We start from the raw sequence: 12,972 nt of genomic DNA, 5'->3' as shown, positions 1-12,972 counted from the left end.
GGGGGCATTGCTGTCTCACTCTGCAATAATCATTGGGGGCATTGCTGTCGCACTCTGCAATAATCATTGGGGGCATTGCTGTCGCACTCTGCAATAATCATTGGGGGCAAGGCTGTCTCACTCTGCAATAATCATTGGGGGCATTGCTGTGGGACTCTGCAATAATCATTGGGGGCAAACCTGTATCCTCTCTGTATCCTCTGATCACCACCACCTGTATCCTGTCTTTACTAGTAATGGCAGCGATCATTAGAGGGACTGCGACATTGCGGTGGACGAATCTGACACTAAATTACACTTTGTATATTGACCCCCCAAAATAATACCTAGCCACCCCTTTGCCACCCCTGTTTTAAAAGTCTAGCTCCGCCACTGTGTGATACACTCTCGCGAGACTAGTCCTGACTCCAGACGAGGCTGTCCAAGGCGAGGGAGGTGGCCTAAGAAGGCAGAATGACATCATAAAAATATCAGCAATATCGGCCAGTTCCAGGGCTGATACCGATATACCGGGGAAAGTGCATATCGGCCCCTGATATATCGGCCTATCCCTACTGTGAATATCTCCTACACTTGCACAGTGTAGGAGATATTCAGAGTGCATGCAAGGGGTGACGTAATCGGGTCATGCGCTCTAAAGGTCCGGCTTACTGTGCCAGACCTTCAGAGCCTATGCACGGGAATGACATCTTCGCGGCTCCGGCCACTCACAGCGCCGGAGCCCGTGAACCCAGAAGAAACACCAGGGAAGATGTCAGAAGTCACAGTGGTGTGCGGGCGCCACTGAGACAGCTTTGTTCTAAAGTCATGCATGCATGCCCCCTGCAGATGGAAGTGCAGAAACACGTATATACAGTATATACATGATCCTGCACAGAAGAGCCGCCATGTAGCAGTAAATCTGCTATGGGGCGGTCCTAAAGCGGTTAAAAATTAGCACAATGTGTAATGCATTTTACATGCATGTTGAATGTGTTTTTCATCCCTGGTCACCTGGGAAAAATTGACAAGTGACTCAAAAAGACACACTTTAAAAAAGCACATGGTATTTTTGGTGCATTTCCATTGACTATAATGGATGATGTATTTTCCAAACAGGGCACTATAGATGCAGCAAGCAGGAATTTTCAAGAATGCAGCACACCGATTTAAACAGATTGGATTTAAGGTCAGCCCACACCACACAGTCAAATGCTGTAAGAAGGGAGTTGGGGCAGGGCTGAGCCACGCTGTGTGTGTCTGTAGATACACACAGCCCTGCTCAGGAGTGTGGCCGCATGTCTGACCCCATAGCACACAGCTTTCTATATGGGCACATGCAGGACAGGAGGAGCGGAGAGCTCCAGCGAGGGGCACCAGAGGAGGAGGACCAAGGCTGCTCTGTGCAATACCAATGCACAGAGCAGGTAAGCATAACCTGTTAATTATTTTATTTAAAAAAAATTACCCTTACAACTGCTTTAACCTTTTTTGCAGGGTTTATGTGCTAACACCAGCTTGTCATTTTAACTGAAGATTGGTGAACAATACCAATGCCTAAAGTGAAAAAAATGTATTACTCCTGCGCTACACTGTGTTTGAAAAAAAAAGTGAAAAACTCAAAAACGACAGATGTGTCTAATTATTGAATATGAAGCTAATAATCAGTGGATAAAGCTGTCATTCCTTGTAGTGTCACCTCATACCTACAATGAAAATGAATATAAATGGAGTGGCACTAAGACCGCATTCACACTGCAGCGGCACAACTTCGGGGGCGACCTGTGAAGTCCCGTGCACCGCGACTTCGGCACGACTTGCACGGACTTCATATAATGAATGTCTATGCAAGTTGCTCCGAGGTCGCCCCGAAGTAGTACAGGAACCTTTTTCTAAGTCGGAGCGACTTGTGTCGCTCCTATTAGAACGGGTCCTGTAGCAGTCAATGGACCCCGACGGACCGTGACTTGTCAGGCTGACAAGCCGCGGTAGTGTGAATGGAGCCTTAATCTATTGTATAGCAAATGTGTGTACAATTAACATATACATAAACATAAATATCACAAATGAATAACACAAAAAAATGTGACCACAAAATTCAAAAAAATGTGGATAACCAAAGGAATGGAAATAATTAATGTTTAATAGTGATCACAATAACGTGGAATATCTGTGAAATAACAAAAAAGTCCAGTGAAAAAAACGTGAACAACACATTGCAACACATGTAGGGGTTCCCCCGCACTGTGGACCACTTTAAATAATGTGTGAAAAAAAGAGAATATGAAGTGTAAATAAAATGAATGAAAAGGCTGCTGCCCTCACTAAAACCACCACCGATTGGTGGGGTCCTGTTGAGAAAGTGTTTAAATAAAGGTGAGAAATGGCGGTGCCTGTGCTAAAATAAATCTCCACCCTAAAGTGTCTATATGGATGGGTTTGATCCATCCATATAGACAAACCCATCCATATAGACACTTTAGGGTGGAGATTTATTTTAGCACAGGCAGCCCTATTCCTCACCTTTATTCAAACACTTTTTCAACACACTGCAACACAGTTCTTAGTAAAAGTGCAAATGAAGGCTCCAATCTTCCACTGATGTAATGCAGGTATTAAACATTCTGGTATACAATCCAAAAAAGATAGACCCACTTCACCAAGTGAATGAAATGGCCGCTCACCTTTTTGGATTTTATTAAAACAAGTAGACTTACAGTTTAAAAGACTGCATCCAGCATGGTTAAAGACCTAGGGGTCACACGCAGGCTGAACACAATACACTATCAAGGGATAACCCTCAATAAAGCCATGTATCAGTGATGCAACGCGTCGGGAGGAGCCGGGTGACGTCACTTCGGGTCATTCGGATTGTATCTTTTTCAGAGCGTGTGTGATCCCTAGGTCTCATCTATGAGGGAGAGTGACGAGTGAACACAGTCTGGGCTTACCTACATCCACTTCCCCTGGGCAATCTGACAAAGGCTGGTCTGGAGACACAGCCCCCTGGGTTATTTGATTGAGGCTTGTCCGGATACATAGTCTTTATGCTACGCCTATTACCATTCACTTTAAGGTGAGCGGCCATTTTTATCAGTATTTGGATTCACTGCGGATATCGGTCACATCGGTGATAATATTGGAATTGATTGTCACATCACCATCACAAGCTGTGGTTTTTGCATCGTTTTGAACTATATATTTTAAGCTGGACTTTTTTTAAGCACCAATACTTTGTTTATGTTGTTGTACAATATATGCATAAGCACTATACTGGTATTATTTTTTTTTTTCACTTGTGCACTTTATTGTTCCACTGATCAGCATTGTTCTGCACATATATGGATACATAAGATTCACTACCAGCACTTTGATTTTATGTGGACAACATATGCCATTTATTTATTTTCTGCACAATTTTAGATACATAATTTTATATGTTATTTATACACTTATTTATTTATATATGCTATTGATTGAGTTTTAGCGCTGATTTATTTTATATATACTGTACATTGTTTTTTAATAAAGTCCACGTGACCAGGCCATTTTTTGTGAAATGGCACTGTGTTGCTTTAACTGCCAACTGTGTGAGCGTGCGATGCTGTACCCAATAAAACTCGATGTCCTTTTTTTCCCCACAAATAGAGCTTTCTTTTGGTGGTATTTGATCACCTGCAGTTTTTATTTTTTGCGCTATAAACAAAAAATTAACCACAATTTTGAAAAAAAAAAAACAATATTTTTTACTTTCCCAATAAAAAAAAAAATAAAAAAAAACTAATGTGACTATTTTTGGGGACCAGTGACACCGATACAGTGATCAGTGCTTAAAGCGTAACTTTACTTTTGTTGAGAAAAAAACATTCCCCTCTGGGTGCTGTATGTACATTGTAGGGATTTTAACAAACTTTGTTGCAGATTTCTAATTTTTGTTATTCTGAAGAAATCATTGTTTGTTCCTCTGTGCTGAGTGGGTCAAATTGGAGTGGTTTCATAATTATCTATCAGCTGTGATAGCTGCAGGGCTCTAATGAGGAAAGCTGCTGGGTCTTCATCCCTTTAGACGTGTTCCTATTGGGAGTATCTCACCAAAAAGGACATTTTTGTTGCAGGGGATGCCAGAAATCTGACTTGTATCTTAGGCAGACTTCTGGGAAAATTGGTGAGCCAATCACACAATTAGGAAACTGATTCTGGGGTGTGGTCAGTACACAAACAGGAAATGATGTTTCTGGGGTGTGGTCAGTATACATTCTGTGTACAGAACAGCTCCATGTAGCCATATTGCATTGCATTTTCAGAAAATTACAACAGCTGCAGATTGAAAAGGAAAGGTCATTTTTAATAACGTTCAATTACAATATGATTTGTGTCACAATTGTATACGCCATATTTTTTTTCTTTATTTGCTGATTTTTTTCCCCCACGAAAGTGGAGTTACCCTTTAAAAAAAATGCACTGTTACTGTATAACTGACACTGGCAGGGAAGGAGTTAACACCAGGGGTGATCAAGGGGTTAACCACTTTAAGATCGGAAGGATTTGCCCTCTTAATGACCAGGCCCTATTTTGCTATTCGGCACTGTGTTATTTTAATGGACAATTGCGTGGTCGTGTGACGCTGTACCCATGTAAAATTGATGTACTTGTTTTCCCACAAATAGAGCTTTCTTTTGGTGGTATTTGATCACCTCTGCAATTTTTATTTTTTTGCGCTATAAACAATTTTGAAAAAAAAAAAAAAAAAATATTTTTCACATTCTGCTATATGACATTCTCAAAAAAAAAAAAAAAAAAAGAGTAAAAATCTAAGTTTTTTAACATTTTAAGCCAATTTTTGTTTTCTGCTACATATTTTTGGTAAAAAAAATCGCAATAAGCGTATTTTGATTGGTTTGCGCAAAAGTTATTGCGTCTACTAACTATGGGAAAGATTTATGTCATTTTTAATGAACTGGGTTTTTTTTTTACTAGTAATGAGGGCAATCTGTGATTTTTTTGCGAACTGCGACATGGCGGCGGACAGATCGTACCCCTGAATGATATTTGTGACACTTTTGGGGGGACCAGTGACATTACTACAGTAATCAGTGCTAACAATATGCACTGTTACGGTAATAATGACACTGGCAGGGAAGGGGTTAACATTATGGGTGATCAAGGGGTTAAATGTGAGCCTAGGGGAGTGATTCTAACTGTGGGGTGGGGCTTCTGAAATTACCATAGAGACATGTGATCCTATATAGAAGGATTACATAGGCTCTATGATCATTGCCGGGAGAAGAACGGACAGCTGTGTTTACAACAGCTGACTGTTCTCTTAGCGGGGAATGGTCGTGGGTGTCAGTCGGCAATCGGAGCCTTCTGACACACGCATCGGCTGCCCCGCTTAAGAGCGGGGGGAGAGCGCTGCCAGCGGCGCGCGCTCGCCCCCTAGCCTCCTGAGAGCGAGTGACGTATTCCTACGTCACTTTGCCCAGGAGTGGCTGCCTGCCGCAGTATATCTGCGGTGGGCGGTCGTAAAGTGGTTAAGTGTGCTCCTAGGGAGTGCTTTCTAACTGTAGGGGGAGTGAATGCACAAGAGGAAAAGAGCGATCTGGCTGAAACACAAGATCTCTCTCTTGCTCTGTGACAGAACGGTGGTCTGCCTTGTTTACATAGGTAGACTGACATTCTGTCATTCCGCCAAATGATTGGCGGGTCCCGGACTCGCTGATTGGCTCCCACTGTGTCCAATCACAGCGGGAGCAGTGCTCCGGCGGTGCGCGCACGCACCTGACATCTTCTTCACAAAATCACGTACATGTACGTGATTTTGCGCAGCTGGACCACCCTGTCGCAGTATATATGTGGCAGGCGGTCCGGAAGTGGTTAAACTACACCATGAGGAGTTTTCATTGTCTTTCATGTGCGAGCCATCTGATCATCATTCTGATAGAGTGATAGATACCCTATGGTGGCCTATGCTTGATTCAATGCCTGTTATTTGATGAATTAAAGTGTGCGGCCATTTCATTCACTTGGTGAAGTGGGTCTATCTTTTTTGATTTGTACACCGGAATGTTTTATACCTGCATTTCATCACTGGAATATTGGAGCCTTCATTTTCACTTTCACTAAGAACTGTGTTGCAGTGTGTTATTTACGTTTTTTTCACTGGACTTTTTTGTTATTTCACAGTTATTCCACATTATTGTGGCCACTATTAAAGCGGTAGTATACCGTTTTTTGCGAATTTTAACTACAGGTAAGCCTATAATAAGGCTTACCTGTAGGTACAATTAATATCTCCTAAACCGGCACGGTTTAGGAAATATTTGCACCTCATGCAGCCGCTCACGCGAGCGGCGCAGGCGCTCTGAAGGTCCGGCGGACCTTCAGCGTTCCTTGCCGGGAGCTTGCCTGAAAATGACTCCCGCGCATGCCGTCATCGCGGCTCCGGGCAATCACAGCGCCGGAGCCGCCGAACCCGGAAGAGACGCCGAGGGATCATGTCAGCTCCCACAGCGGTGTCCGGGGGTCCATGTCGGGGCTTCGTTCTAAGGTAAGTAATTCATAATGAGCTAGTATGCGATGCATACTAGCCCATTATGCCTTTGCCTTGCAGAGTTTTTTATTTTTTAAGTATACAACCGCTTTAAACATTAATTATTTCCATTTGTTTGGTTACATTTTTTGTGTTATTCATTTGTGATATTTATGTTGATGTATATGTTAATTGTACACTAATTTGCTACACAATACATTTTGCGCCACTCCATTTATATTAATTTACAATAGCAGTGCTTAGTGCAGCATTCGTTTCTTTAATTTTTTTCTAAAATGATACTAAAGGCTCCTATTTTTTCCCTAAAGTAAAAAAGAGGTTTAAACTTACCCACTCTCTACAAGGGTATTGCACAGAGTGGTTCCTTACCTACTCTGCTGGAGTCCCCCACCAGCGCTGTCTGCTCCAACTCTCCTCCGTATGCCCCCACAGCAAGCTGAGTGCTATGGGGACACACACTCCAGAGCTGGGCTGTGCGTGTTCATAAAAGAATGGCTTGGCTCCGCCCCTGATCCCTCCCCACAGGATTTGACGGACAGCAGCAGGAGCCAATGGCTTCCACTGCTCTCAGTCTGTCCTGTGAGAAGAGAAAGAGAGCAGCACTGCTCAGGTAAGTGTTTAGACAGAGAGGGAATAAACACGTGGAAAGGTTATTTACCTTAATTCAGAGAATTCATTAGGGTAAAAAACCTTTTGACTTTAGAACAATTTTAACCCAGTCATTTGGGTGCACTGAAAATGTATAAAAAATCCCCCACCCATCGTCTATTTGAATTGTGGATGTCACCACAACCAGGAGCAGGTTGAAATTTCTCTCCCCCATTTCTGCAAGCTGAATTTAGTATCATACTGAGAAGATCAGGCATCATGCCTATACAGGGCATACTGGCTAAAAGAGGCAGTGTGCCCACCTAGAAGAGCAGGGCAAGCTCTAAGGGTCCAATCCATGTAATACAACTGCTTTACTGTATGTGCAATGCATTACAGTGCCATTCATTGAAAACAGCACCCCAACGCAGTATACAGTACCTTACAGTGCAATGCACCCCAGCATGCCACATTACTGTATGCTGTGTTGCTATAAAAGGGTTTTTTTGTTAATCCAATGTGGCCTGTTGTGATGCTGACCGAGCGACCTCCTGTGTTCAGTGTGCAGATGGGAAGCCGCTGGAGCAGCACCCAGGAGATAATGACTATCAATGCATACTGTGATTTCAGCTTCCCCAGAGGCCCTCTGAATATCAGATGCGAACACCTAAATCAAGCCAGGCAGGCCTAATATAAGTATGTACCAAAGAACATACCTAGAGTTCCACTTTAAATATGAGTTTCAGAGGGAAGTTATCAGTGAATGGGTTAATACAGAAAGAAACTTGGGACTTGGTGGGAAATGTACCAGGAGCTTCTTGTGCGAAAGGATTTATTACAATTCAGGTGTCTAGGGAGTTGCAAAAAGGGTAATGAAAAGGTAAAAGAATGGAGCTCTAATCATGACCAAAGGGTTAATATAAGTGAAGCTGTGTATTAAAGTAACAGTAAACAAGATGGGGGATTTTGCAGTTATGAAATGATTTGTCAAATGGGAACTGGTAGCAATGAAGATGCTAATAGAAGGATACCTGCTAGGAAAAAAGAGGAAAATAATGAGGAGTAGTTAATAAGACGGAGCAACTGACAGTGAAGGGGGTTAATAGATTGGAGCTCTAATTGTGACCAAAGGGTTAATGGGAGTGAAGCGGTGTATAGTAACAGTAAACAAGATGGGGAGATTTTTAGTTATGAAATTATTTATCAAATGGGAGCTGGTAGCAATGATCAGGCTAATGGAAGGGTACCTGTCAGGAATGAAGGGGTAAATAATGAGGAGCAATTAAAAAGAAGGAGCCACTGACAATGAAAGGGTCAAAAGAATGAGAAGCTGTCTGCAATTAAAGGGTTCATTTAGACAGTCCACTAGGGAGCAATCAAAGGGTTACTCTTGCCGATAATCAGACCGGAAATCATAGAATGGGGAAGTACCCAGTGATCAATGGGTTAATAATAGGCAAGCTGCTAGTAACGAAAGTGTTAACAAAGCAGGCAACATTTGTTCGGTCAGTTATGAATGGAATGGGAGCTGTTGGCAATGAAGGGGTTAATACAAGGACACCCACTGGCAATGAAGGGTTACTACAGTGACATTTGCAAACAGTGAAGGGGTTAAGAAAAAAGAAGAACCTATGCTGGTAACAAAGGGGCTACTACAAGGACATCAGCCAGCAACTAAGGGATTAATACAAGGATGCCTGCTGGCAATGAAGGGGTTACTACAAGGACACCTGCTGGCAATGAAGGGGTTACTACAAGGACACCTGCTGGCAATGAAGGGGTTACTACAAGGACACCTGCTGGTAATGAAGGGGTTACTACATTGAAGCCTGCTGGGAATTAAATGTTATTACAAGGACATCAGCCAGCAGCAATGAAGGGGTTAATACAAGGACGCCTGCACGCAATGAAGGGGTTACTACAAGGACACCTGCTGGCAATGAAGGGGTTACTAACAGGGATGCCTGCTGGAAATTAAATGTTACTACAAGGACATCAGACAGCAATAAAGGGGTTAATACAAGGACTCCTGCTGGCAATGAAATGTTACTACAAGGACATCAGACAGCAATAAAGGGGTTAATACAAGGACTCCTGCTGGCAATGAGATGTTACTACAAGGACATCAGCCAGCAGCAATAAAGGGGTTAATACAAGGACTCCTGCTGGCAATGAAGGGGTTACTACAAGGACGTCTGCTGGTAATGAAGGGGTTAATACAAGGACATTTGCAGGCAATAAAGGAATTAATACAAAAAAGGACCTTTGTGGCAACCAAAGGGGTCAAGGACATCTGTTCTCATATAAACCAACGATAGATAGATCATAGCATAAGAGCTTCCAGCAAAGAAGGGGTGGACATGTTAGGGCGGTGCGGAGTAGGTGGCCACGCCCACGTGTTGTAGAGAGGCGGTGCTGCCTCTACTATCGTCCTGTGCCATCTCTAGACCCGCCCACTCCCGGAAGTGGTGACAGCATGGCCGTGGCTGGCGGAAAAGAGCAAGGTATAGTGTCTGTTTATAGATATAATGAGTTCCGCCAGCACGGGAGGGTTCCCGTCTGTTTGTACGTGTCCATGTCCCCGGGGGTTATGATTTGGGTGCAGAGGAAGTCAGCTGTCCGTGAATGTAATAACACAGAAGTCTGCTGTGTAGGGGGTCATCACACTGTTAGGTGTAGCTGTAAGTTTAGCTGGGTACATTGTGTCTCTCTGAATTCTCAGTGCAGCCAGACTCTGGGTTACAAATATGATAAGTTCGGTAGGTTTTTTCTAAAGCCTAAATGTTTTTTTTTTTTTTTTTTTTTTTTTTTTTACCTTGAAGTGTCTGTAAAGGCTGAAGGTTTTTTACCTTTATGCATTCTTTGTATGAAGGTAAAAACACATTTTTACTGCAGGAGCCCACCCTTCCCTTATTCCTGTCCCAGCAACGTGCACTTTTGCTGCTATCTCCCCCCTCATTGGACAGCTATAGGCTCCTGCTGCTGTCAATCAAATGTTGTGATGAGGTAGTGGTGGGCTGGGCCAAGTTTCCCAGTCTGTGTCAATAGACACAGACATGGCGGCTCAGGAGTGAGCACATACAGGAGCCCCCAGGGAAAGTGGCTTTCTCTGGGGGGTACTTGCCAAAGAGAAGGGGGCTGGACCGCCAGTGGAGGACGCAAAAAAAAGGATTGCACAGAGCAGCCAAGTTTAAGACCCCGTTCAGACAGGGGCAACACGACTTAATGGGGCGACCTGTGAAGTCGCAGTGCACAGCGACTTGCACGGACTTCATATCATTGAAGTCAATGCAAGTCGCCTCCAGGTCGCCCCAAAGTAGTACAGGACCCTTTTTCTAAGTCAGAGTGACTTGTGTCGCTCCTATTAGAACGGGGTCCTGTGCGAATCAATGGCGAGCGACCCACCGCGACTTGTCAGGTGACCAAGTCGCCTGACAAGTCGCGCTAGTGTGAATGGGGACTAACATGTTTGTTATTTTAGTTTAAAAAACAAAGGTTTACTATGACTTTAACCACTTGCCGACCAGCCACAATATATATATATATATATATATATATATATATATATATATATATATATATATATATATATATATATATATATATATATATATATATATACTGCAGCAGGTTGGCTCTATTGCACAAAACAACATACCTGTACGTCGCTTCGTGCAATAGCCAGTGGGGGCGCATGTGCGTGCTTGGCCACAGGGGGAGCCAATCAGCGGGTTTAACAGACGCAATGTCCACCGGCCACCCACAATTGCTCCCCAGAGAGGTAGAACGGTGGGCTGCCAATGTAAACAAGGTTCAGTTCTGTCAGGGATGAACACAGTGATCTTGTGTTCCTGCTAAGCAGGAACACTGATCTCTGTGCTCTTCTAGTGAGTTTATCCCCCACACAGTTAGAATGCACCCCCTAGGGATGCTCTTAACCCTTTAATCGCCTTTGGTGTTAATCCCTTGCTTGCCAGTGTTATTAGTACAGTAACAGTGAATATTTTTAGCACTGATTAATAATGTCACTGGTTCCCAAAAAAGTGTCAGTTAGGTGTCCGATTTGTCCGCCGCAATGTCGCAGTCCCACTAAAAATCGCTGATTGCTGCCATGGAAATGCCATAAAAATATTCCATTGTTTGTAGGCATAAAAACATTTGCGCAAACCAATCAATATACGCTTATTAGGTTTTTTTTTCTCTAAAAATATGTAGCAGAATCCATATTGGCTTACATTGATGAAGAAATTTGATTTTTTTACATTTTGTTTTTTTATTGGATATGTTTTACAGCAGAAAGTAAAAAATATTGTTTTTTTTTTTTTAAATTGTATTTTTTTTTTGTTTGTTTCTAGTGCAAAAAAATAAAATACACAGAGATGTTCAAATACCACCAAAGGAAAGCTCTATTTGTGGGGAAAAAAGTTTATAATTAGGTACAGCGTCACACAATCGCACAGTTGTCAGTTAAAGTAACGTAGTGCCGTATTGCAAAATATGGCCTGGTCATTAAGGGGGTTAAAACCTCTGGTCAAGAAGTGGTTAAAGCAATTGTAAACGATCATCTTGTAAAACAACCCATTCAGTTTAAAATATAGATGAAAGGCAAAAACCTTTTGTATAGATACATAAAAAAAACAAAAAACATTATAAATACCCTTTTTTTTTTTATCACAGTCCCTCTGTTCTCAGCTGCAAAGGAGCTGGGGGAGGAGAAACAGCAGCACACTAAGCTTCCCATTGAATGGCTGTGCAGTGGGGGCATGTCAGGACAAGTCTGATCATTTGAGGAGAGCAGGCTGAATTCCCAGCATTGCTGGAGAGCTGAGCATGCTGTGCTTTCCTGCTTAGTGTGGTCAGTTTTTAATAGGGAAGCAGAGGGACTGGCAAGAATCGCCTGGGATTTCACACAAAGGAAGAAATACAAAGATCAGGATACTTCTTCCTACAAGAACATGGTACAGCAGGCACATATCAGAAATATGGATTGTTGGGGTAACAAATGCTTTAAGTTGAATTTGTATGGAAGTTGGAACAGGACATTTTTTTTTTTTTTAGATCGCGTAGGGAAGGGATAACTCCCCTGTAAGGTTTGTTTTGCTGTCTGTGCTCCTGTTCAGAAGATTTCCCCTCACTTTCTGTCCTTATGACAATTGAATATTGACAATTTTGAGTTGCTGTGGAAACAAGGATTGGTGATAAAGCGTCAGTGGAGGCACATTTTTCTCATGAGAACTCTTACAGGAGTGACTTTCACTTCCTAGGAGTAGATTTCTCCTCACTTCCTGTTGTCTCCCTTCATTTGTAAGTATAAGGCTCCTTTCACACGGTCCGCCTCCGCGGGCGGACTCTGTGCTGCTCAGCGGGGGATCGATCTGCCAATCCCCGCTGAGCAGGCGGATGACCGCTCCGTCTCCGCTCTGTGTGCGGAGAGGGAGGTGTCAGATCCCCGCTGTCCTCTATGTGGGAATCGAATGAGAGCGTACCGCCTGTCCGTTTTCATCCAATCCGATCCGCTGAACGGATGGAAAATAGTTTTTCCATCTGTCCAGATTTCAAAGACCGGATCGGAATCGGATAGCAGCGGGTTTCAGCGGAGATGTCTCCGCTGACATCCGCTGCCCCATAGGGATGCATGGAGCATCCAATCATGGCCGCCTAAAAAACTGACAAGTGGATCTGATCTGACCGTTTGTGTGAAAGGGCCCTAAGTTGGATGTATGTAACTTGGGGACTGACTGTATTTAATATTTGGAGGGAGGTGTCTGGGTCACCCAGGAATTTGTATGGATGATTGTGAGTGCTTTCCTTTAGGACAGAGGACACCCATACTCCGGACATCAGCCCATAGAAAG

At 43.2% G+C, this 12,972-nt stretch overlaps 1 protein-coding gene across 1 annotated transcript in view; it reads left to right on the top strand.

Moving 5' to 3' along the window:
- The first annotated feature begins 9,566 nt into the window (after nt 1–9,566).
- ZNF277 (zinc finger protein 277) overlaps nt 9,567–12,972 on the top strand; it is a 165,504-nt gene continuing 162,098 nt past the window's right edge. Inside the window, exon 1 of the mRNA XM_082254450.1 lies at nt 9,567–9,621. Within this exon, the coding sequence (XP_082110576.1) occupies nt 9,594–9,621 (28 nt within the window). The 5' untranslated portion in view covers nt 9,567–9,593. The remainder of the gene's footprint in view (nt 9,622–12,972) is intronic.

This window comes from Pelophylax lessonae, assembly GCF_965119305.1.
Source record: "Pelophylax lessonae genome assembly, chromosome: 4".
NCBI lineage: Eukaryota > Metazoa > Chordata > Amphibia > Anura > Ranidae > Pelophylax > Pelophylax lessonae.
The sequence above is the reverse complement of the archived record's forward strand: the minus strand, read 5'-3'. Positions and strand labels throughout refer to the sequence as shown.